Source organism: Prenolepis imparis, unplaced genomic scaffold, assembly GCF_030444845.1.
Source record: "Prenolepis imparis isolate NDT839.2.m4 unplaced genomic scaffold, iyPreImpa1.0 SCAF_12, whole genome shotgun sequence".
In the NCBI taxonomy this organism is placed as follows: Eukaryota; Metazoa; Arthropoda; class Insecta; order Hymenoptera; family Formicidae; genus Prenolepis; species Prenolepis imparis.
This window is the reverse complement of record NW_028141170.1, coordinates 1,044,823-1,072,220: the sequence shown is the minus strand read 5'-3', so window position 1 is coordinate 1,072,220 and position 27,398 is coordinate 1,044,823. Positions and strand designations below refer to the sequence as shown.

General features: G+C 40.9%; 2 protein-coding genes across 4 annotated transcripts in view; one reads left to right on the top strand and one right to left on the bottom strand.

Moving 5' to 3' along the window:
- The window catches only part of LOC145943832 (G-protein coupled receptor Mth2), a 42,300-nt gene that overhangs the window by 13,465 nt on the left and 1,437 nt on the right, over window positions 1–27,398 (bottom strand). For 2 of the 3 annotated variants that reach the window (XM_083051691.1, XM_083051692.1), the window contains 2 exons: window positions 18,929–19,812; window positions 18,314–18,349 (listed from right to left, as the gene is read on the bottom strand). In XM_083051691.1, coding sequence (XP_082907817.1) covers window positions 18,314–18,349; window positions 18,929–19,000 — 108 coding nt within the window. In that variant the 5' untranslated portion in view covers window positions 19,001–19,812. Of the gene's footprint in view, window positions 1–18,313; window positions 18,350–18,928; window positions 19,937–27,398 lie in introns of those variants that run through there. The other variant, XM_083051693.1, reaches the window with a different exon arrangement.
- Window positions 735–26,178, top strand: LOC145943827 (uncharacterized). Its single transcript, XM_083051673.1, has 2 exons — window positions 735–5,171; window positions 21,489–26,178. The coding sequence occupies exons 1-2, from the start codon at window positions 1,801–1,803 to the stop codon at window positions 21,592–21,594; spliced, it is 3,477 nt and encodes a 1,158-aa protein (XP_082907799.1). The 5' UTR covers window positions 735–1,800; the 3' UTR covers window positions 21,595–26,178.

The window sequence follows — 27,398 nt, the reverse complement described above, 5'->3', positions numbered from 1 at the left end:
AGAATGTATATATTAAAAAACTCTGCGAAAAAAATAATTACTTAAAATTGGAACTGTAAATTTGTGTTTGTGTATATATGTGTGCAAGAGTGTGTATGCGTGCGTGATATAAAACATATCAATAATATGCGATGTTTATTAAAAAGAAACAAGTATTGAAACTTTTCAAAACGTATCAGTAAGATTCATTTCAAAACAAAAGATACTATATATATATATATACTTATTAAGAGAAGGTTTCATCTTCCACATGTCTTTACGTAGAGTTCAAAAAATATTCAAAGAATTTGTTCAAAGAATAATATATAATCTTAATATAATATAAATAATAAAAATTGTCAACAATTTTCGCATATGGTCTTACAGACTTTCAGAGATAATGCAATCATTTTCAATATCCTTCGGCATTGTTTCCTTAAACAAGCCCAAATAAATGGATTTATCGCTTATAAAAAATCTAAAATACTCCAATTAGTTTACTTCAATTACGCAATAAAGTAAATATCACAAAATATCAGATCGCACCAGTATTGATTGGAAGAATGAAATCTCGAATTATTTCGAGGAGCGAAAGAAGTTGTGCGCGCTCTCTCCATCTCTCTTTGCTCGTGTTATATCAAAGGAACCACCGCTCGATCCACACCTGCGTCGCGATCCCGAGGAGCGGGGGCGGCGAGGACGACGACGGTGGTGGCGGTGGCGGCGGCCGCGGCCGCGGCGGCGTAGAGGACGGCAACGAGGAGGCACCGCCGCCAGTAGCTCCCAGGCAGTGACTCCGCGCGTGACATGTAACCGGTGGGTCCATCCACCGTGGTGTGTTATGTCATCGGTGACAATCCCAGGACGCGGAGGAGCCTCGGACGGCGGCGCGCGGCAGAGTCGGGGATAAAGTGCGAGTGATTGATGAGGGGAAGCGCGCCGAGTGGAATCACGGAGCGTTGCTGAACGGGGTTCATTCGTTGTGTGTCGGAAGGTGTTTATCCGCGGATTCCCCATCTTCTCTCCCGACCATCGCCAGGGTACGTTCACCTTCCTCGCGGTATCATCCTTTCGCGTCGAGAACTCGGGTTGCAAGGGCGGCGACTCCCATCGATGGGTCGAACTGGATACCCAGCGATCGTCGAGCGATGAGGATCGACGCCCGTGGTGCTCTCGCGTGTCCCCGTTCGGCTGCGCGGCGTTGTGTCACGGTTCGATAGCCGGACGAACGCCGGCGACCTCGACGTCGAGATCGGAAGCGAACGAGTCCGGGTTCCGGTGGATGTCGACGAACTCGCGGTCCCGCGGCCGCGGTGACAGCACGATAATATCACGGCGGCTGGTCCCGGGGACCGGTGGTGGTAGACGCGGAAGCTCTTCGTTCCGGAGCGACAATGGCGAGGTGGCCTTGAGTTGGATTGCGCGAGAACGAGTTCGGTGAACGCGGTTGGTTCGCGGGGTTCGTTTCGACTTGGCGCGATCGGGACCGCGCAATCTACGAAGCTACGTCAGAGCGCGCGCTTCGCTACCGGGTGTCTACGATGCACAGTGCGGTGAACGGGTTTACTCGTCTTGATTACATCCGAGAGATACGCCACCGCGACGGAATCATGTAAACTACGAGGCCAACGTTCGCATACGTAGGCGATTTTGCGCGCGAGGAGAGGCGTATGTTGCGTCGCATTACGCGACGATCCGCGATAATTCGATATAGCAGTCACCGTCCAAGTCATCGCAATCGATCGACAACAATCAGGTGGCGATGGATGCGATCCCATCGGGCGAGAGAGACAGAGTAACCACCGTTCGTTGAATGGAGTGATGAGCGGGGCCCCTGCGCGGGGCACAGTGCCCCATCGTCAAAGACGCCATCATCATCATCATCATCATCACGACCATCATCATCAGAAGCATCAGAAGCGCGTCCGGGATAAAACGTCGCGGGATAGAACGCTGGACGAGCCGGAGGAGAAGCGGCCGAAAGTTACTCCGATCTTCCTGTGGGCGTCGCAGCGCGAGCAGAGGATCGTCGAGGTGAGATGCGAAGACTATGATAAGCGAAATCGCATCAAGCTAACGAAAACCGCGCAAGGATGGCGCTCGATACCGCGTACAACGTCCAACGTTTATGCGATCGCCGCCACCGCCTGCAAGAGGACAACGTCGGGCCCGGTCGAGTCGTCACCGGCCTCCTCGGTCTCGTCCAACGACGAGAAGGAGAACGGCAAGCGGCACCAGGAAGTCGCGCCGACAAACGCGACGACAAACCCCCTTCGGCGAAAATATACGGCAAACGGTGCGACGAACGGTTTGCTTACTGGCGAAGGCGCAGGCAGAAAGAGATGTTACGACGAAGAGGCGAGTCGACGTGGATATTCCTATCTAGGAGCCCGTGACGGTTCCAAGTGGAATTCTAGCGGCCAAGATTGCTCGGACGAGGATAACGACAACGAAGACGGAGAGAAAAATGGCGAGGAGGATCGCGAACCGAGCAAGGTGGAGGATCGTCTATCCAGCTTGAAGAGCAAGGATAGATTAGGCGGTCGGGTTAATTTGGAGAGATTGCAAAAGGACAAGCTGTTCCAGCCGCGCGTCGTTCTGGAACAGCTGCATCTGTCGCAACTTCCCGAGAGCGCGCATCAAAATGTCGTTCGCCACGCGAGAACTAAGGACGCGGCGGCGAACGAGACGAAGCGAATGGAGGAGAGTAACGAGCGAAACGAGAAGGATGCCGTCGACGAGGCGGAAGAGGATGAAGGGGAAGACAACGGGAAACCGAGTCGGGTGAACAAGGCGGGCATTCAGGACATATTAAACATGATAGACGCAACGGCCTCGCCCGTTCTCGCCACCGACACTCCCAGCGCTGATCTACCGGTCGATTCTACCAAGACTTACCAAGTTCTCGGCGAGAAGCAATCTGTCGAAAGAAAAGTCAAGGACACGAAAACCGACCATCCGAAAGATAGATCGAGAAGAGAGTCGGTATCCAGTTACCAGGCCGAGGTCGTCGACCAGGATGGTGAGATTGAAGATAAGCTGGGGGTGCACGAGGAAAAGATCCTGGAAGAGGATTGCTGCCTGGAGAAAACGGCGGACAGAAATATTCGCGTGGAGAACAAGCTCATGCTTCTTTCAGAGGATAACTCAAAGACGGTATTGAATTCCTGTAAAATCGCCGAAGCTGACGGCGGACTAGTCGATCGATCAACGTGCAGATCCAACTCTCTGGTCACGTGGCCAAGATTGCCGGCCGAGGAAGAAACGCCGGCGGAGGCCGAGGAAGAGGCGCCAGACGAGCCCGGCGAGCCGGCGAAAATCGATTACAACGATAGCTCGAAGATTCTCGACGCTCTGAGAAACACGCCGGGACTCTCGGTGTCCGTAACGAGGAACATGCCCGAAATCGGCAAGAATCTGATTGTGCCATCCGCGCGGCCACCCTCGAAGGCGTCCTCGTCGAGCAGGTCGCCGGATTCGCAAGCGGAATGCGTCGAAAAGCTACTGAAGAACTCGAACGACTTTGTCAACGACAATGGCGGACGCATGAACTCGCCTCGCAATTTACCGGGTCTGTCGATCATTATACCGAGCTATTGTTACAGAAGTGCTTCGAGTCAGCTGACGACGACGACGACGACGACCTCGCCGAGCACGAAACGTCGCGTCGAATCGCCCGAGAGTACCGTCAGTTTCAACAAGGTCGACGCGTATCCGGAGCAACTAAAGCTGGACAAATTTCCCCACGAAGAGGACGAGGACGAAGAAGAAGACGAGGACGAGGACGACTGCGACTCGCAGGTCTTGGAAGACCTCAGACGGCAGAAGGCGGACTCGTTGGCGTACGATACTGTCGACACGGATTTCTACAACAAGACCAGTTCCAGAGCCTCCAATCAGGAAGATCGCAAGACCTCGCTGGACAACATGAAGAGCGATCCGCTCTGGATCGGCTCCAATAGAAGCAACGAAGCGCAAGCCAAGTGTAAATATCGAGACCTCGAGCATTTCGACGAGCAAGTCTTGGAGGAACTACGATCACGCGGCACCGTAGTATCTCCTCAGCCTAGCGGAATTCCTTGCTCCCCCGCATCTAGAAGACCGTCATCGGCATATCTCGAGAGGTTACTACCTAGTCCGCCTTGTTCGGTTTCCTGCTCGGAAGATGCTAAGAGCGAGTTGACGCTGAAGAGCATCCTAGCCTCGTCCAGTTGCGTGGAGCCGCGGGACTATGAGAGATCGAAGGAAGGAACGTCGACGCGATTCGATCAGAGTGTCGAGCCTGTTTCTCGACCCGTGCATTCGAACGTCGATAGAAACGCGAAGAGGACCAGCAGTCAGCGCAGCTTCCAGGAACGCCTGAACGTTCACAGTCAGGAGACGAGAAACTCCGGCAGGCCAATGTCCAGCGGCGACATCCACAGCACCTTCTACACGATGGCGGATCGCGTCGCGCCCAAGAGGCCGATGTCCGTCGAGTGGCAGTCAAACGGACAGTGGCAAAGAGCCAACCAGATTGGCTGCTACCAAAAAACCGCCGCCAAAACGAGGAACCACTTCACCGATCGCCAAAATCAAAATCAGATCGCCTGCGCCACGTCCAGCAGCACGGACAAACTCCTGGACCCGGCCAGTCAGTTACGCGAACTTGTCGAGACCGTCGGCCACCTGATCCCCGATCCTCTTCTGGTCCCCCGCGATTATTTACCGGGTCTGGCCGCGGCGCCCGCTACGGAAATCCCCAAGTTGTTGGCCAGTAGGCCCGAACTCAGGCTACCCGAGGCTCTCACCAGGCCCGATCTACTCCGGGATCCCGATCTACTTGTGATATCGCTGGCGCATCTGCAGCACGTGCTAGATCACGGCGAGGGTCCGGTCTCAAGATCGCGAACACAACCGCAACAATCCAGAACCATTAACGGCATCGTTAACAAGGGCTCGTCGAACGGTCACACGAACAACAACGGCGCGAGAGGCGGCGGGTCCGTCAGGCCCAAACTCAGCTGTAAACCGATCGGCACGCTGATGCCGACGCAGCCGATCGATCTCTCGAGCGGCGCGAACCGATCGCGCCTCAATCCCTATCCACCTCTGCTCAGGGTGCGAAGCGGATTGCTCAAGCAGGAGCCGGAAGTGAGTTCTACCGCGACCTCGCCGGATGAGTCGCAGCTATGGCACCCGTTGTTCGGCAGGTAATTTTTTTCCCATTTATTTTTACTTAGCCACTCGAGTTTCCTTTGCTCATTAACTGAGTAATAACTCTGGCGAGCGAACGAAAAAATGACTAATTACATTGGTGATAAAAAATACGAAAATATAACAAGGAAAATATACATTTAGTAATATTTCAAGACGCTAATGCGAAATTTAAAAAAGATTTTGCTCGACTATAATTTTACGCGCGCGAAAACGCATTTTATAATATATAGGTCTCCTTTGAAAGGAAGATCGATAAATCTGTATAAAATTTATAAATAATTCATAAATAATCTACAAATAAATCTGCTTGTTTGAAAAATAAATAAATTAAACATATACAATTGATGTGAATAGAACAAACGTTCAAATTAATGAACAATCCACTTTCACAAATTCAATCACACATCTTTTGAAGTAAACAAGTCCATTAGCCATGCGAAGAGAATTCTATATTTATCTACTTGATGATCAGCCTCTCATCTAGTTTTAAAATTACGGATAATGAACGGTATGATAAAAGCGAGCGGTCGAGAGATAATCGAGAAATAATGCATTCGATCGATGCCAACGATTATTATACATTTTTCGTATCAATGTTCGCGCTGAGTGATCCAATTAAACGAATTACGTTTCGTGCAGCATTTAATAGAATTAAACGTTTATTCAGAATGTGTAATATATCCGATGAAATGTGCCGACGTGTTGGCGAACGGACGGCACGTCGGATATATTTAGAACGAAAGAGGTGAACGGAGGAAATAAATAATAATAAAAAAAAAAAAAAACCACGAACAAGAATGGCGTCGATGCTTCACTTACTCGCGCGCAAATAGGTCGGCCTTAATAACGATCGTAACGAACCAAGTGCACGAAAACAATGCTGTTAATCCTACCGAGCGGTCGCTGAAGAAGACGAGCAAAGCGACAAAGCAGCGATTCGGTGAGGAGAAATGAAAGGAGAGAGAGAAAAAAAAAACGAGAAGTGGCACGGTCGACTTCGTTTATTTAAATGCAGAAGAGAGAAAGAAAGAGAGAGAGACAGAGAAGCGCGCGCACGCAGGAAGTGCATTCTGATCCCTTCCGCGTCTACTATTAACACGCGACGCGACATGCTCGGACGCATGCAAATGCGTCTATATTCACGTCGCCGCGTGTTGCGGCCCGATTAAATTTATACCATTTATATCGAGCTGTGTGTGTGTCGGCGCGTCCCTCGGGAGATTCGTCATATCGCGATGCTTTGTGCATATACGAATCGCGGGCGCAAAGAGACCGGCTTCCGCGATTCCGTTTGACGCGACTCGAGACGGTGATACGAGGAGGCCGAGTGCCGTCGATGCCGCGACCGGGAGTTCATTTGCATCTTAATACCCAGATGTGTGTTGGTAGCGCCCGCGCCGAACAAACGGCCTCCTCCACTACGGGAGCCCGTCACTCGGGCTTGTAACGAGTCGCGATTATCGTGCGCGTCTCCGTACATCGACACTGTTAAATATTTAAATTAGATCGAACGCTGTGACAAAGAGAGAGAGGGGGAAGGAGAGAGAGGGGAAGGGAGAGACAGGCACTTTGGTGTCGCACCTCCTACGTCGAAAGGTCGAGCGTGACCCGCTATACTTCCTCAGCGAGGCATCGAAAAGAGGATTGACGGCCGTCATTAGGCGTAATTGCGATAAGATAAATACACTTTGTAAAAAAAAAAAAAAAAAAAAAAAAAAAAAAAGAATTATAACGCGATCATAAAAATATACATTTTAACCGTGCTGATGCTATATAAGTATATTCCTCATTCAATTTTTTAACCTTATCTTATCTTAGTCGTTTCAAAAAATTTCGTCCAGCATTCTTCTACATTCCGTCGTCGAAAGAGCAGGCTTAAAATAGAATTCTCAAAATTCTACACGGTGTACGTCGAAATTTTTGGCAGCGCTGATCATCGCGCTCGTACCTATGTATATAACGCGAGGTTCGCTCTACGAGGAGGATTCTCATTGTGGAAATTTCCAGCCTCGATTCTGCGACGGACTGTTAATTGGCCGATCGAGACTTCTCTAATGAGGAACGCCCGTTCGGGGCACGATTGGCCACATTGGCACAATGCGAAACTGGGTCGTGGCAAACGCTTTTCGTCCTACGTTCGTTGTCGACTTAGCTTAGCTCGCCTAGCTCGACGTCGACGACGACAAGGCTGCGCGGTTGCGCAAGTCCGCATATTTAGGATTCATAGGCTCGGGTATAGATCGAAGGACCGATAACAATACGTGGGTAGAAAGGATAAGGTTATCCAGTGACGGTATGCTAATTTTCTTCGTCGGTCGCGCCAGGGAGGACGTCTGCAACGTCACCGTTCGCGATCGCTTTATTTATTATGTTTAGATCGCGCTTGAAAGCTGCCTCGATAAATTAGCCTTGAATCGATTAGACGAAAACAGCGACTCTCGCATATTTATTCTTCAAACAACGTCAACATTTTATACAAAAAATAAAAAAATTACAAGTCGGTTTATCTTGTTCAATAAAAAAATATGCTTATATCATTACATTGAAATTATGATAAGGTCTCCTTATAGAGAGAAAAAGAATTTCCATATTACATGTATAAAAAAATATCCTTAATGAAGCAACGAAGGCAACGTATAAGTATTTCGATCACGGTAAACAATACTTCCATAATCTTGCTTAGACGCATAGATATATACAAGGCAAGATGCAAAATTAGTAAAAATAATCGGCAAGAATCTCTCATGCATCTTCGTAAAGCTTACGGAAATAGTTATCGATTCGCGCCGAGATGGAGGAGTGTTTCTATAGTCGGCACTAAACTCCCCCGGCGTCTCTCGATAATGAAACGCGAGGGACGGAGGGACCTCGCCGGCAATTAACGGAACGCGGAGTCTCGTAAGAGACAAAGAGAGCGCACCGGCGAAAAGTTCCCGAAAACGCGTTCGGGATTACACGGTGCTTGATCGCGCGAGTGTGATGTAATAAACGCGGGCACCAGCGAGACATGCGCGGCCTCGAAAAGAGAGCACGGTCCCGAACGCCCTTTCGCCAAGGCAGGGAGCACTTGTGTAAATAGCATTAGGATGCTACTATTCGCCGACGAGCGAACGTACGGACGGTTTTAATGAGAGGGAGAGGCATTAGAGGAGGGCCCTCGTCGTCGTGTAACGTCGACACGAACGTTCATCGATCGTGGCACGAACAGGGCACACGGGGAATTCGAAAGCGCGGAGGGACGCGGTAAAGTGGAAAGGGGGGCAGGGAGAGGGGGAGGAAGGGGCGCCGGACAGGAAGCAAAAATCTCAGCGGGATTTAACCCTCTCGTGTGCGCGGGCGGTCCAACACACAGAGGGAGAGATCAGTTTATTATTCCAGAGTAACGATCTCACCGAGAGAGGATCGTCCATATTCTCGATACTTGTGTATTTCTGAATATTTACATCCAAACTAATTAAATTTCGATAGTTTAGCTTTTCTTCTAACGAGATGCATTTTCCAGTTTGATCGCGTGTGCGTTAATGATTTACATTATCCGACTTATATATTATATATCATAGAGAGTTGAAACTTGGTTGAGGAAATACATTTTATCATAACAACAATATTTCTTTCCATTATTTGCTTGCATGATACTTCTTGCATAAGCCTCTTGTGTAATCCGCGTCATTCCTCACGTGGCGAACGTCGAAAAAAAAAAAAAAAAGAGCTCAACTGAAAATATGTCGAGCAGCGTATCTCTTTGATTAGCATTCAACTTAGCGTGCAACTTTATAAATCAACAGGATGTATGTACATCACCCGTTGATAAGACGTTCTGCACGTTTTGCAAGAAGAGCACATCGTGCCGAGTAATCAAGTGATAATTAAAAAAAGAAAAACCAACTCCGATCATTTCTCTCGATGATGTAACGATGAATCAAGACAACAGACAACAGTAGAAAGGGTCGCGTATATTTTATATATATATATTGTTATTTGTTTTCATAATTAATTCACGCACTTATTAAAAGATACAACAAACCAAAAAGATAATCGTGCGATGCCGATAACAAGAATCGTATAAAAGAACATTTACAAATGTAAAAATACGATTGTTCGAATTTTGAAGAACGGAAAGAGAAGAGAGAGAAAGATGAACAATATATAATACTATAACGAGTACTATAACGTTTATTGGAACTCGATATGAAGCTATGCAACTAAATTCGATTTGCAAGAGCGATCACCGCTCCGATTCGGGGATCCGGATATTGGCTTCGAAGATTTATAGAGATCGGTCCCAATTCGACAGGTCGAGTTAATCGAATCCAGCGCTCCAGCATACGCTGCTAACTACGATAATCGTCTCACCGATATTTCTCGCGGTGTATTACGTACTCTCGTGCCCGATTCCGTCTTATACTCCGCCATGGAATCCGAGGAGATCTCCCGCCATAGAATTGGATCGGCAGGGACGTATCTATCGACAGTTCGGGAGGATCCGAGGGTCGGAGCGATTTATGAGACGTCCGACCGGAATCGGTCGATGTTCGCCGGCCCTGAAGACTCACCTCGCCCACGTCCACGCCTACGTTCCCGCCGCAGGTAGAGGAAGAAAACGCGCGAAGAAAGGGAGATGGGATCGGGAAATAGAAAGAGAGAGGGATAAAAAGAGCGGCGCCGAAAGAGAGAGATAAAGAGCACGCTCGAAAGTTGGAGGAAGAAAAAGTCGACGGATGAACACGAAGAGCATTTCTTCGTCGTTCTTCTTTCTCCATCTTTCTTCTTACACTCCTTTAATTTTTTTTCGTACATGATACTATTCGTCCTATCTCTCCGTCCTATTCTCTCGTTTCTTTTCTCCGCCTTCCCTATTTCTGTCCACTTTTGTCATCATTGTTTCATTTCCTCTAACTATTTCTCTCTGCCTAGTTCCCAGTTCCTAATGGCAATAACTCCCTCCAAGCGTTCGCGCGATCATAAGTTGTTCGACCGAGTTCGCGGTATCGTTTATAAAGTCGCCTTGTGTCGATGACGAGCATCGCGACACAGTGATCGAGCATCGAGCCAGACACTGGGGGTCATTGGTCCCCTGGGACTGTCATGGGGAGACCCCTCTCTAACTCTTCTCCGCGCCTATCCGCCAGCACCGACGTACGTAAGTAGGTAGGTATATATCACCGATGTGAACGCCCCTTTAAAAGCGGATCGATGGATATCACTAGGAAGCGCGCATATACCGCAATTCGTCCCGTTTGTAAAGGGTGATGATATCAAAATTTCACGCAAAAGTTATTTTAACATCTTTTTTTAGAGAAGACTCCAACTTTCGCTATGAAAAGTACACAAAAATGCTTTTTTCGAGAAACAGATCTAAGGGAGAAAGACGATAATTTATGTTTGATAAAAATTATATACGCCTGTGAAACCGAGTACGTGTATGTACATATAATATGTATTTCGAAGAGAAGAACTCAATTTATCATATGACCACGCATATAGAAAATGCAATTGCAATAATCGCGGAAAAGAAAAAGACATAACTCTAGGGAAAAGTTGCCCGCAAAGTTCCATCGCTTCCGAGCGTCGAGGAAGGCGGAACTAGAGTACTCGTATGGCTACATCGAACAACGATTGATCGCCTGAGCGCGACGCACTACAATCTAAATTCATTCGACGGGATATCGAGGATTATAGTTTCGAATACGTCACGTCGGACACAAATAGGATAAGTGGCTTAAAGATAGGGCAGATCTATTACACGAAGTAGAAATCCATGCGAAGAGCGCGAGAAAACGTCGCTCGCTTATCCGGTCAATGGTCTCTCGTCGAAAGACTTCTGCAGTTCGATTATAACAACTATATGTATTTTAAGGATAACGATATACTTTAATCAAGAGATTAGCGAGAGGACTTGTCTGTCCTTTAGATTTATCCCAGACAGTGTATATATATATGATGGGCATCAAGATATCGCGGCATCAGACATTCGCTAAATGATGAAAATAGGAAATCGGACATCGATCGTTGGAAAATCAGTTCGTCCCAGGACCGCTCGACGACGCTAACATTATGAACGGCCTTGAAGTATTTTGCGTGAGCAATGAGGGAGCCAACAACGACGGAACGAGGACACGCATGCGACTAGGCACCACGTGCTCCTGGACGCGCACAGATTCGTATTTCATTAGCACACGCGACCGCTCTCGCGGATCGATGTTACGCATACTCTCCCGGCGCAAACAATGGCCCGTATTCTTCGTGTTCATTTAGCGCTAAATATGCGTCTCTGTCTCTGTCTCTCTCTCTCTCTCTCTCTCTCTCTCTCTCTCTCTCTCTCTCTCTCTCTCTCTCTCTCTCTCTCTCTCTCTCTCTCTCTCTCTCTCTCTCTCTCTCTCTGTCTCTGTCTCTCTCTCTCTGTCTCTCTCTCTCTCTCTCTCTCTCACACACACACACACACACACACACATTCGAGCGCGAAAATCACGAGTACAAGGATGAGAAAATCGGATAGCTACAATTAATGGCAAATTTAGTTCCATAAAGGCGCGATTATACATCTCTAAAGGTGATCTTTCTCCTAATCGTATTAAATCTTGAATTTCAATTATTCCGATTAATTTTGCATAGATTGCGCAATAGCATCTTTGGAGAAAATATTAATAAATATGACTCTGTAATTCCTTCTGACATTTCATAAAATATCTCTAATTAGACTTGACTGTTGAGTTAATGCGTTAGACTTACAATTAGATGACAGTTGAGTATTAAAATTAAATGGCGTTTAATCAAATCGCATATTTATGACGATTAAGTGCGCAACAGTGTTCGTCTACCTTCTTTTTTTAGAAATTTTAGTTTTGCCATAGAAACGGCCACCGTGGAATCTTTCGCGGATCGATATCTATATATAGCCGGCTCAAAATATGGCTGTAGAGATACAAGATGTTCTGTATTTCGGTTTATTTGTGGACGCGTTTTAAATTTCTACTCTTTCGTAATAATTATTGCACGCGCTACAGACATATAACTTTTCGAGACTAGTCTTCTAGTCAGACAAGACTAATGATGAAACGTTTGTTTCAAAATTGAAGTAAAAAAAAAATGTGTCGAAACAGGGTGACCCGGGTAAGGTATCTAAGGCCGCGTGGCTCTTTCACGATTAACGTCGTTAGCACACGAAATTTTGTGACCGTAACCATGACACCAGGTAAAGATTTGCTCACGATATGGATTCGAGCTCGCGCACGTACGTGAACCCATACCGAACGAGCTTGAAAGAAAAACGGGCATACGTGGCTTATCATTCGCCGCTTTTTTGCACTTCGACGCTGGCGTCGTCATTGAGTCAAGCGTCGCGCGATGTCGGAGACGCGACGATCGATGAAAGTAAAAGAAATGAAACGAACAGAGAGAGAAGGGTGGAAAGGGGGAGAGGGAGATAGGAGATTGTAAAAGCGAGGAGCATTTCAAGACAGCGAGCTTAATCGCCGATGTGGCGATCGTGTTTTATTAGAAAAAAAAGTGTACCGCTGTATATAGAACCGAAGAGGGATCGTCCTTTCTAAAAAAAATATCGTGCGCTTAATGCGAGAAAAGGGCACTTATCCAGAAAGCGTAATGGTTTGATAAAGGTTTCAATACAGTGCAATTAAATCTATTTCATGAAAAATTCTCCAAAGCAGTCAAACTGTCAAAATACGGATAGTCTCCTCAGAGACTGTGTCTCTTCTCTCTTTTTCTCTCTTTCCTATGCCATACTTCATGTGTCACACGTGTACTGGTAATCAATTTAAATCGAATTAGCCGAAAAATCGATTGACATCCGCGATTGATTGTGTCTCTTCTCTCTTTTTCTCTCTTTCCTGTGCCATACTTTATATGTCACACGTGTGCTGGTAGTCAATTTAAATCGAATTATCCGAAAAATCGATTGCCCCGTGATTGACGTCAAATTATCGGATGATGTTTGAGAAACGATTACCAAACAATCGGTGACCATCGGTATGCACGTGTCGGGTCGATGTGGCCACGTGGCGTTTCTTACGCGTCACTCGTACGTATCCACCCTTTTATATTAAGATTCGCGAACCATTCGGCACCACCGTGAAGCCGCTTCGCCCACCCTCGCCATTGGATCGATGTGTGCATCGACACATATGTGCGTATATATGTATGTGTGCGTGCGTAAGCGCGTGGGCGGCTCTATGGAAGGCTATGTTGGACTCACTTCGACGAGCAGTGACGTGGTCGTGGTAGCGTATAGAGAGAGAAAGAGAGGAGAGATGGGAAGAAAAAAACAGAGAGAGAGATAGAAATAGGAGCCAAGAGAGAGCGGGAAGGAGAGGGAAAAGATAGAGAAAGAAAGAGAGAGAGAGAGAGAGAGAGAGAGAGAGAGAGAGAGAGAGAGAGAGAAATAGGGAAAGAGAGATAGAGGGATAGAGAGAAAGAGAGAGAGAACCACGTAATCTGCGCACGTGCGGACCGAGAGCACCTCGATCGATCGTCCTCGTCGTTGCGAGCTGAGTACCGGTAGTGTCGCCGCTGATACTAGGATCCGCGTACTACAGTACGAAGACCAGCAAGTACTCGACTCATTTTCGAGTACGCGAAATGAAAAAGAAGAAGCGCGAATTTTGTTTTCGTCCAAAGTCTCGTGATTAGTTGAAACGATGAGATATGGATTTCGGAAAATTCGATTTAAATTTTTAACGCACACTCCAATCTAGATCGGATTTTTTTTTCTAAATGAGAATACTTGGAAATTTTTATGTATGTGTACTTGTAAAATGTATACTTGTCAGATATTTATTAAGTAGCCTGATCGGATATATTGCGAACAAGTAATGTCTATCCATAGCGTAATATAATTTAGACAATAATACGCGTTCCTTTCAAAGCGACCCACATTTTACGTCGCACGGCTGAACGGTGGCTTAGCTGGAAAGACGATCAGTGACACGAGAAAAAGTACTTAGCTTATCAACGAGTGTGACCTTAATAAGCATCCAACCTCGATCCTAACATCAACCTAAAATACTTCAGTATAACGATGTACATAGTTAACCAAACTCAAATAGAAAACTTGGGATTTAATCTCTCACTATGCTTTATATTATAATAAAAATTAATTAAATAATATATTTATAATATATGTATATATTAATAATATATTAAAATAATCAATAATATAAAGCGAAATTATATTTGTATAACTTTAATAAAATAATAAATCAACATATTATTGAAATGTAGAAAATATATATTGAGAAATAGATAAAATTAACATATAAAAATATAGATAATTAAATAATGTTATTATATACAAAACATAAAGTGAATAATACGTTTTGACATGAAATTTGTTTTATTTTTCATTGCATCTTGCGCTATATGAATTAGATAAATGACAAATATCTAATGATATGTTTCAAATTTTCTTCTTTAGTTTGTTTTCTATTGCTCATAATGATATCTCAATATGCTATACTTATTTAATTTATATATATATCACACACATAATTATAATATAATATGACTTTATGATCTTATTATCATTATACAAAGTAAACAGCTCATTTAATTCATGCAATATGATAAACGGTGGAATACGATAAGGCATAAGACTCCCAATTTTTATTTTTACTAATACAAATACGGAGGTCGTTCGTTATAATCACGACAAACGTCCCTGAACTTCGTACTGCTGTATTATAAGTAACTTGAAGAACGAGCGATTTACACGAGCGGGAAAAAAAATTCTCGATCGGAAATTTCGCCTCGCGATCGAACCTAATAATGTTTTCGGGGTAAATGGCGCAAAAGTTTTTCGGCCGACATTCGCCCACCAGGAGCACCTCATGTCGAGCCCTCATCAAATTTTTAACGCGGTATTCACGCTACACCGCAATCATCTTGGGGAATGTGCATACCTCTTTTCCGCGCGAACTTTCCCACAAATAAAGTTTGGAACTTCTTCTAGACTAAAGCGCGAGCGTCTCGCACGTGTACTAACTTTCACGCAAATCAGGGGAAATTATTAGGCAATCTCGCTCGTTATTTTGCCGAGATTATTTCATACAGAAGGTACACACACATGCAACGTGTATAATAAAGCTACGTTAAAAAAAAGTACAAAAATTATATCGATCTCGAACTCGAACTTTATGATATCAAACGTTTAACCATAAAATCTTCAAAAATCAAATTTTATTCTCGGAATAAAATATTATTCTCTACTTTTCTTCTCAAATTTAATGCATGAAATATATAGTGTTTGGAGCCATATTAAAGTAATTCTAGCTTTTCTATCATAATTTATTTCACGCGTAATAATCATAATCAAATGTGCAGAAACGAGTCGCTGCTCTCCTACAGAGTTCATTATTTTTGAATATTTATTCCTATTTCTCTCTTTTGTTCAGCGCGTCCCCTAATAAAATCGACTGGTGAGCAGTTCTTTGTTAGCCGGGGAATTATCGTTCGCTATCGGCTGGCTTAATGTTTCATGAGTGTCGGTGCTTCTTAATGAGAGTCTATACTTATAAAAGAGCGAACAGGTCACACGCAAAATTTATATATATAATCGGGGGCATTGCATTTATAACAAAGCCCTGTCCAATTGTTTTATAACGGAATGATAAATATTCCCGCGTTATTTAGATGGCTTACAATTTTGCATATTCGACTACCTGATACATATTCGATGGTCGCGTCACATACGGTATACGGCATAAGATTTAAATATATTATTAAAAGGAATGTGTCCATGTGTGTATATATACATTTTTATATATACATGCATTGTACATAAATGTATCCACACATAAATATATCAGGACGAACGGAACAGCACAGGATCGATACGTTGCATGGAGAACCGTAATTTACGGAGACGAAAGAAAAAAACAGACTATAATCAACATAGACAGCCGTGTGTTGTCTGCTTTATCACGAAGAGAGACAAAAAAAGAAGAAAAGAAGCGTTCAAGATTTCTCGCGCGAGACGTCTTCGGCGAATAATAAATTTTATTTCGTACGAAGCATCCGACGCGAACGCGACGACGTTTTCAAGTACCTACGCGATAATAATAATTGAGCTAGGTCGATACCTAACTCATTCACCCCTATCTGCGCGCGGTTACTCATTCTACAATGATGGAAAGAGAGAAAGAGAAAGAGAGATAGAAAGAGACCTCCCATGCACGATGAACATAAAGTTCGGAGAATTCTGGAGCGTCTTCGATCGGGAATTCATATTTCATGTCGATCGGCGTACCCGTTCCAGAGAAAGGGAGAAAGAGAATCCACGAGACTAGTGTCTACGGCGCCTCTGAAACTCGGCCATTTATATTTCAAATCGTGGCGAGCAAGCGTGGATAGATTATCGTCGTTGAACGCGAGGAGGTACATCGCCCTTGTCTCGTTATACGAGGAGAAGTCGCGAGTCAGGCAAAAAAGTTTTATTCGCTCAGGGGGGAGGAAAACAGATCGCGGACGAGAGAGAGACTTTCAAGCCGTCCCTCTCTCTCTCTCTCTTCTTTTCATTTAATTCACCAGGATTATTAAACAACCGCGTCGGCGTAACCGTTAATTACGATAAGCCGCAAATCCCGAGCATTAACCCGTTCTTGCCGCGCAGCGTGTATACTTTACTCGCAAATCCTAAATCCCATCCTCCCAAAAAAAATATGGAGAGATGAAGAAGAAGAAGAAGAAGAAGAGAGAGAGGAAGAAGAAGAAGAGGGAGAAGCATCAAGCTAATCTCGACGTGACATTATTCGGGGGAACGTTCAACGGTACTCCGAAATGGCAACGCAGATCATCTCTGGCGAATGTTATTATTATGGCAAAAGCGATCATTATAAAGAGGCCGCAGATTATTTTTCTCATCGGTGCTGAGAAGAGGAGACTCGGCGATGGTTCGGAAATAGAGCGTTACGCGCGTCTGCGCATGTATAATATATAATATCTGTGTAACATATCTCCTCTTTGCTAATGTAAACGAAAGGTGAAAAGTGTCTTATCTTTTTCGAGCCGCACTCCAACGCGTATTTCTTTCGTGTACTTTGCTCACTCCGTGAGAATGCGCCATATGCGGCCCGGACGCGGCCCGACTTTCAGCATCGAAATCGCGTGCCAGTAATTGTCCCGATTACCCTTGCTTGCTGTTGCATTACGATGTAGGAAAAGCGCTCTCAATTAAGCGGCGCGTCCTAATTGATCCTCGGACGCGTGTGCACGCATACATAACGGTGCACCGTTCGCTAAACGCGAAAAGATTCGCGGCGGTGCCCTCCGCGAAAGCCGACGAATCGCGATACGACGACTATTAAAATAGTAATTTCATGAAAATTTCATTCCACGAGAAATATGCGTCTTCAAAATCAATTTCTTAAACTGTACAAAATGATTATAGGAATTGCTGGTAATTAGCCCTTTTATGAAAGTTACAACCGGACAGAAAATTTCTGTAAAGTTGTATGCGTTTTTAGAGAATATAAATTACACAGACGGTATATGAGAAATTATATAGGTATTAGAATTAAATAGGGGATTATAAGATGTAAGATTATAAATAAATATGTATTATATAGATAATTATATAGATTATAATATATGAAAGATTATATATATGAAGAAATAAGAATTTATATGAATATAGAAATGCTGATAATATTTAATAAATATTTTCTCGCGAAACAAAGAATATAATAGATTATTTTGAAGATTTAATCAATGATATTCATAAATATTAAAATACTTGATATTTCTTTGAAGAGATTTCTCCTTCCGAGAGGAAAAGAAGGAGAGTGTATTTTTTATTTTTTACTAATGTATACATAGGTTTTTTTTATATATTTCTGGCTGCTATTTCTATATTCATATAAATTCTTAATTCATTTATTTCAAGATAATGAATTTGTGATATATATAATATATATTTACATAAGAATAAAAAGAATTTTACCGATACATCTATTATTGCAAATTATATATTATAATTATCAGAGAAAAAAAAGGTTTATTTCTAATACTTTTATCTTATATATATATATATATATATATATATATATATATATGTATTAAAATATTTGATATAATTTTCACAAAAACATTACCTTAAAATTTTTTTAAATAATTCAACACTCACCAATTTGATGTGCGGAATTGTATAGACAATGTTAATCTGTAAAATATAAACGTATAAATATTATATAAAACAATTATTAAAATATTTAAATCATTTATAATATTTTAAATCATTTTTTAAAATATTAAAATTAATTTGAAAATTTAAATATTAATTTTAATGTTTCAAAAAATGATGTTATTTACTTTAAAATATTAAAAAACTACATAATTTGCAAAGAACAATTTTTAAAAAAAAGAGATAGAAATAATTATAAAAAATATTTAAATAAAAATATTTTACTATTTATTTTTACTATTAAATATTTTAATTAAAATATTTAATAGTAAAAGAATCTAGGTACGCGCATTACATAAATAATTATATCTACATATCTCTTAAATATATAATACAATGTAGAAATTGTATTTTATACATATACAAATATTTATTATTAAATTATTTAAAAAATTATATTTATTATTAAATATTCTAAGTATTTCAAAATATAAAATCTAGGATATTTTATATTCATTATTATTCAACAATGTAAAATTTGAATTATTATCGCGAAGATAAATAGATAATCTCACAAATGACAAATGAAAAGTTAAATAAATTATAAATTATATTTACCCTATCGTTGCTCCGCCGTTGCCCGATGCCTCTCCGGGCCTCTGACCTCTCTCTCTCTCTCTCTCTTTCCATGCCGTTCCTTTTTTTTCGAAACACTTGCACTCGCGTTACTTTTTTCGTTCGCGACGCGCGGCGACGCCCGGATTTTAGATATCACATTTCGATGCGTTTCGGTAAAACGCGAGAATCGCGAGAGCTTATTCGCGCGCGAATAAAACCGATGCTCTGTTTTCGCGTCGCCGCTTTTTTCAAGGCTCACTTATCGGAAGGCCTCATCGAACGACGATGATGCGGCGACTACTTCACGACGCACTCAGGAGTCGCCGATATTCCAAAAAATGGGCACTACATTTCACTATGTTTTATATATCACAATTCAACAACGTGGCAATCGGATCGATAACGCCGAAAAACTCCGAAAATTCGCGTCGAAAGCGCAACGGTAATTCGATCCGCCCGTGTACAATAGTAGACTCGCTCATGAAATGGCGTCGCGTCGCGTAACGAGCTCGCCCGTGCAATCGCGATCACGATGTCGGTACACGATTTCGCGACGCGATCGGCTTTGTACGATAATTAAGCACGTAAAAACACTAAACTCACAATTGTACTATCGCGGACTGGCGATGAGCGTATAAACGTTGATCGCGAACAACCGAAAATGCACCAGCAACAGACAGGCTTGTGCCAGTTACGAGACGCGCAGCACGACAAGGTCGCAAAGGTAATGGCGGCGGTCGCGGCGTACGTGCGAGCTCGGAGCTCGGCTCGGCTCGGGTCGGCTCGGTTCGGCTCCGCTCGGCTCGGCTCGGCGGCCCGGGCAACTCCGACTTGACGACCTTGACGTGTTGCGCGTCCCGTAACTGGCAATGCCAGTCAGCTGACTACCGACAAAAAATATTAATAAGGTGTTAATTTGTTAATTAAATTTTAAAATAATAATGTGTTATAAAATGTAAAATAGTAATATGTTGTAAATAATATGTTATAATGACAACACAAGAGATAGGCCATTATAACATATTTTTTGTCAGAAATCAGCTGACTAAGCAGTTAATTTTTACTAATTAATTTTTAAAATAATGTTATAAAAATTAAAATAATAATATGTTTTAAATAATGTGTTATAATATTTTTGACAGAGAGTTATCAGCTGAATTTTCTGTCAAATAATATTTATTGATCAAAAGAATAAGATATTATAACATATTATTCACAACATATTACTATTTTAATTTTTTACCATCTTATTATTTTAAAATTTAATTAGCAAATTAACGCTTTAATCAATTGATTTCTTGTATTATTCTAGTATTATAAATAATAAATTTTAATAAATAAATATATATAACTCGTTGCAATCTCTATAGAAAAATCTTTGGAAAGAAAGAATAGTTTTCATCGGAAATTATCCTGAAAACACATATATGGAAAATATAATTTTATTTATAAAATTCCTATATACGCGCGTTACGAGAAATATTCGATCGCCAAAAAGAGAATGCTATTTCTAATTTAAGCTTCACCTATCGCCGTCGTTACGACTCGGTACATATTCGCGTTCGCCAACGAAAATACAGATCTAGATCTCGAAATTGCACGGTCGGATAATTGCGAGCCGAAGCTGGACCGCCGCGGCGCGAAATTTGCATTCCGATGTAATTACAATTCAACCTCGTAATCTCGCTTACGCGGACGCCGTGACGCGAATACGGTTTAGATGACGATTCGACGACGGTGTTATTTTCACGACGCGCACGTGTCGATTTTATATTATGCCGAGAGATTGATCGAGAGACACGACGCGATGACGCGTCTGCTCGGCACATCATCTCCGTAAGAATTCTTTCTGCGCTTCTTCCATCAATGTTCGTGTACGTACGTACGTCCGCGTTATCCTCGCGAATATCAAACCTTGCAAAAATATGCGCATAATTCCACGCCACATTCGGGCTCTCTCGTAACTGATTTCATAAAGAAACAACGCGCACGTGTGCATACATATGTCCGAGGAAAAGGAAGGACGAAGACGATCTTATATCCCTTATCGTATCACTGTTTATCATAGCTCGCTGCTACGAACTAGGCGAGCTGTTTATTCTGCAATAAGGTATATATCATTGTGATGATATATTAAAAGAGACCACTCATTTCTTATGCCACCCCTAGACACAAGTTATTTTTGTATTTTTTATTATACACTACCTTGCTCGAAGATTATAGGAATATTCCATAATTTTTAGATTAAATATCATATATGTTTCTTACCGATATAATTATTTTATTGAAAATGCTGATATTTATTTATAAACTTTTTATATAAATAAATATCAGTATAATTGTATCTATAAGAAAAATAATTTTATCTAAAAATTATAGAATGCTGCAATATTGTATCTTTTACATTTCTCAGTATTTGTCAATTTTGTTGAGTTTATAATTTTATAAATATAGAAATTAAATAAAAGTTAAAAAAATAAAAATTAATAAATACATCGAGATGCATCGAAATTCGTAACGAGAGTAATAACGCGAATAATTCTGTTTTTCATGTTTGCAGCCAGAAGAGGCAACAGCAACAGCAGCAGCAGCAGCAGCAGCAACAACAGCCGGCGCCGCAGCAACAGCAGCACTCTTCCTGGCACAGGACCACTCTCGCCTCCTGACCACCGTGACCTTGACCCTGACCGCGAGTCCAGCGATCCTGAATGGCGCACGGAGAAAGGAACCGCGATGGACGAGAAACACCGCGACGCAACTTCTTACGCGGTTTCGGCTACTTGCCGAGGCCGTTCACGAGCGACGCGGAGAAACGTCGGTCGGCGAGAACCTTCGCGGAATTATTCGCCGCAGGATACCCGTTGAAGCGTATCCTCTTCTCCTCGCGGTGGTGTAGTCGAAGCGGCGTCGACTCCATTTCGTTCGTACATTTTCCTTTAACCCGCTGTTAGTCGATCTTCATTACATATATTCTCGCTTTATTATCGCGCGCATAGTTGTTAAATTATTTTCTTCAAGAAATGCGAAATGATAATAATATGAAAATTAGAATTTTTATCGAAAAAAATGCTCTAAAATATTTTATATTATACATATATGAAAATATCTTTAACGTGTGTTTTATTTATATATATATACGGATTATATAAAATTTGTTTATATCCCAAAGTAAGAATGAGATAAAATACGAAAGAGACTGACGGTGTGTTAAAAGATTAATTACGACGCGCAATCTTGATACACACTCGAAAACATTCGTAAATTATATAAAGACGTAAATCATGTGATAAAAATCATATGCGAATGTAGACGATAATCGGTTAGTAGAGTAGAAATTAGAAGCAACGTATTTTGACGGAAGAGCTCCATAAACTTCTTAGCGAGAGTTCGAGTCGAAAATATATATTTTTCTGTTAAACTTTTTGTACTGACAAGACGATGAGTATTCTCTCTCATATCTATGCAGAACCAATGCCAAGTCATAATAGGACCAGTCATTATTATAAAAAAAGTAATGATAATAATAATAATGTACACGTCAAACGTGCAATTGCAAAAAATTACGCAAGTAACTTACTTCGTAATAAAAGAATCCATCGTAGATCAGAACTTTAATACGCGGTTGATTTGCGCGGCGAATTACAGCGAAAGAAAGAAAAAAGTATCTCGTGCGGACTCGTTGATGTAATGTTTTGTAAAGACTACACCACTGCTTCAACGATATAAACTGCGCGATTTTTTTCTCATCACAACTTTGTAGAGACCCTTGACACAAGTGCAATGACACGCGAACGCCGTGATGAGGCTTCTCCGTTTCATACACGTTATCTGTTTTTAATTTAATTGTAAGTAGAAAGCGAAAAAAAAAAAAAAAAACGTTCGTTAGTTTGTTACTAATTATTTAGATACAAATTGTAAAAACAAAATTGTTTGCGAATAAATTAACAGATCACATCGATAATTGTATTCTTAATTTAATTAGAATTAGAAAAATCCTAGAATGTAAAAATCTCTAAGAAATGCGCGATGTGCAACACATGTTGAATTTTTATTAGAGAAAGAAATACAGTTTTTCGTGTATTTAAAGTTATATTCGATTTTTCTATTGTATTTGTGCGATGAGATTTCTTTTTTATTTGTTATCGTGCCCTTGTTATTTTATGCAGTTCGTTATCGATTTAACGTTATACATATATTGGCGCTATATACTTTTTTTTTTTCACTTTTATTCGCAGCGTCGTCACGGCGATCGTAAACCAATCTCCCGATCCCAGCGAAATAGAAATTAGTGCGTCACGTATATATCGAATATTTATATCCGTGACTTACGAGCCGAGTTTACACGAGCAGCATATAATCGGTCTTCATCTGCGCAATTAACGATGATGCGTTTAGATCTTCTTCTCGAGCTTTAATACTACGCGTTTTAATTTTATCATAAAATCTCGTTGTGCATACTGGGTTATTTAAATTTTGATCAATTTTGCACAAAACGCCGCGCGTCTTCCTAGATAAAATTCTATCGTTGAATTTAAGTTTGTTTATTTATTTATTTTCTAATCAGCCTAATTAACTGGTGCGTTTCTTTGTATTCTCCTCTGCTGGCAATTCGAACTGTAAACAGCTTCCTCGCTTTAGATTGTCTTGCGATAACGCACTCATAAAAGAGTCTTAATTGCTTTCAATTAATATTTACGTATTGTTATAGTCTAAATGTTACACGCATATTAGTTGAATAAAATTTATGATTTTATGAGCAAATTATAAGTATGTATATGTCGACTGAATTTATAGAGCTCGAGATAACTTTAATAAGAACTTTGTTTACTTTTTCTACTTTTTCTTCTTCTTTTTCTTATCGTTCTTACTTATCTCGCGCACGATAATTGGCAATATTGAGAACAATTCTTTCTAATTCATTTTGTCTCGTTTGTTCCGATTGCAAATAATACATAGACAATTAAAGAGCATCAAATTGATTACGGTTATTTGGCTCACTTATCGTTCGTATATGCGTGTATGTGTGCGACGGCTATTTCCGTCGAGCACCGGAAAACGTCCGGAGACACAATAACGTATCGCAGAGAAATGCCATTTCAAAAATAGTCACACTTTAATATTCCAGCGCGGCCGGAGCTATTTATCGCGCAGACGTGCAATCCTTATCTAATTGCTTGCACCATAAAAGTCATTATAGGATAAAAAATGTTCCGTATGTTGCTGGTGTAAATTCGGCGATGAAAATCGGCGCATTCATCCTTTGCAATCCGACAAAGTTACAGTTATATACCGTACAACGATCCGTCTCTCGTCGAAAATGTTAAAATAATTTTTTCATAAACCGTTGTGTCTATTAAATTTTTATTCCCTTGAAACGCGCGATATGTCCAGTTCTCTCTGCGTTATATAACACATTTAGGAAAAACGCAAAGGATCGAAACGCGCTAATAAAAAATAAAAGGAATAAAACGGCGCAAAATAAATTGCATAGCTATGCGTGACGAGAATAGGTGCTATTCGGTAGTTAAAAAAAAAAACGAATATTGGGAAGAATGGCGAGAGGAGGGCCACGACGAAAAAGCGTGTAGATAGTCCATTTAGGTAGAGAAAAGATGCTTTATATACGCGATGTTCATGCACGCGTGCTCCAAAAGAGACAACGTATTCAGCATATGTTGACAGGCACGAATACACGAGACATCGTCGCCGTGAGCGATATCAATTATTATCAGAGTCGAAATCTGATACTTGGCTATACGGCGAAAGGAATTTATCGCGGTGATTAGAAGCGATTCTCATGCGAGAATTTATGCGAGTCGTTCACCGATATGGATTAACGTCAACTAAATTCTCTAGTCCCATGAACCGTGTATCCCGCGAGATTGTGACTTTTTTTTAGTTAGATTAATTTACAACACGTGTTCTATATCGCGTGTGTCAAACGAAGAGCGTGAAAGAAATTCGCAAAAGATAAAATGGATCATAAAATAGAGAATAAAAAGTTATGCTGGCATATTTAATATTTTCCGTTTTTTAAACAGTGATGTAAATATATTTTCTCTTTTTTAAATAGCGATATATTTAATATAATAATGAGAACATTATATAGGCTCTTTTTTATGATTTGATCATAAAAATTACTTCAAAGACAATTTTAATTTTAATTCAAAGCAAATTTTGTTTCTGAAATAAATTATTCTGTCTTTTTGAAATTTAATATAAAATATAGGATACACACACATGACGTAAAATCATGGAACCACAGAATTCCATTTCTCCGACTATATCGTAGCTAAAAAGCTATACATATCAGGTGTCCCATTTTAAAGGACCCACTCAAATATCTCATTGTCAGAAACACTGCGTTAAATCGAAAAATGTTTCCTACAAAAGTTGTAGGGTTTCGAGGAGGACATAACATAGTAATATTCATTTGACCTTGGGCGGCGTCTCCAAGGTTAGTGAAGGTTAACCTTAAGTGAAAGTGAGAATGAATTTTGAAGAAAATAAAAAAATGCTTCAGATAAAAGTTGTTCAAATTAATTAGTAGAAAAAGATGTTATAATAAAAAATATGGGTTTCCATTTAAAAAATTTATTCTCACCTTCACTTGACCTTGGAGACGCCGCCCAAGGTCATATGAATATTACTATGTTATGTCCCCCTCGAAACCCTACAACTTTTGTAGGAAACATTTTTTGATTTAACGCAGTGTTTGTGAGATATTTGAGTGGGTCCTTTAAAATGGGACACCCGGTATAATCAGAGAGTGACCATTCAATTAAACGAACCAATAATTGAGTATCGGCGATAGCATCGAATTAATCAAACCTTCATTTATTTATGTTATGCTACGATATTTAAAAAAACGGATTAATTATCGCGAATATTTCCGTTAATTTGGCATTTCCGTCAGAGAAATCAAATTCAAATGTAATCAAATGTTAATTTATTGTCAATAATTATTCCTAATAATTTTTATTGTAATTTATTGTTTCTACCTATCAGCATCAAATTGATATTAAGAAATAAGGATGCTGGACTTATATTAATATATCATTCATTATTACCAAAAAAATTAAAACGAATCGCAAACAAAAAACACAAGTATATATCAGAATTGATAATTAATTGCTCAAAGATGTACTGCAGGAAGATAGATTTATACACAGAGAGAATTTTTTCTTAGAATTTACCCTGAAAATCATGGTAATCGTGGGATAATATGGTATGGAAAGAATTTTAGAATTTCTCTCATTAATATTTATCACAATAAAAATAATATCTATTACAATAAAATATAAAATATGTTTGATTAATTCTACTATGCAGTTTACAAAATTAATCAAACATGTTTTATTGTGATAGATATTATTATTTTTATTGTGATAAATATTAATCAGAGAAATTCTCATAAAATTCTTTCCATATCATATTGTCCCACGATTACCATAATTTTCAAGGTAAATTCTAAGATAAAATTCTCTCACAATCAGTGTAAGTATTAAATTTTTATAAAATCACCAACATATAAAATATTATAGTGCCAGGTTAACGGAGCTATCGCGAAATATATTAATCGGAACGTAATCGATCCCGGATGTATGTATTATACAATTAAACGCACTAATATGTGCGAGCGATATAGAGATGATGCATTTGGTGTCCGATTTGCAGTCGTTTACAGTCGTAGATAACGAAGCGACGATCCAAACGGTGCATCTCGGCCGTTTCAATTCCGACGGAAACGCACGCGATTATTAGCGGTATCCGCGACGACCTCGTTAGAGAAACCGCAGTTTTAACATACACACCTACGACACATTCACGACGACGATGACGGATCACGTGGCACGTTACGCCGCGGCAAAAATAAAGACAACGACTGTTCTGTCCTCATTTCGCCATCGGTAAGACGATACAGACGCTATTATGCACAAGATTATCAGCGAGAATAAGACTATACAGGCGATATGTAAAAAAAAAACTTATTTCCAATACTCGTAATCGATATCAATTAATTAATCCTTCACCTCATTCCGATTTGAAAGCAAGTATTAATAGCAAAAATCTCAAGTCAAGGCCGACTTGTATAAGAAAATCCAATTATAAATGCGTAAGTATATATAAATGTAATACGCAATATAATGTGAGAGGCTAAAAATACTTTATGCCTTAGATATGTAATATTTTTTTTAATGTAAAAGAGAGAGAGAGAGAGAGAGAGAGAGAGAGAAGAAAAAAAGAGAGAAAAGAGAGAGAGAGATAATATCTTTTTTAAGCATTCCTAACAATTTTTTTTTAATATAAATACTTTCTCTCTTGCAGTCAGAAAATCGATCTAATAATGCGTTTCATTATTTCCTCGAATCTAAACGGTGCTAATAAATAATTAATCGTCCGCGACTCAGTTCCTCGATCTACGAAATGTCAAAGAATCGTCGAAATGATCGACATCGTTTCGTGTTAT

Excerpts from the sequence above, each read along its gene's own strand:
- LOC145943827 (XM_083051673.1), top strand. The coding sequence starts at position 1,801 with ATGAGCGGGGCCCCTGCGCGGGGCACAGTGCCCCATCGTCAAAGACGC. Across the intron at positions 5,172-21,488 it reads TGGCACCCGTTGTTCGGCAG|CCAGAAGAGGCAACAGCAAC; the intron begins GTAATTTTTTTC and ends TCATGTTTGCAG.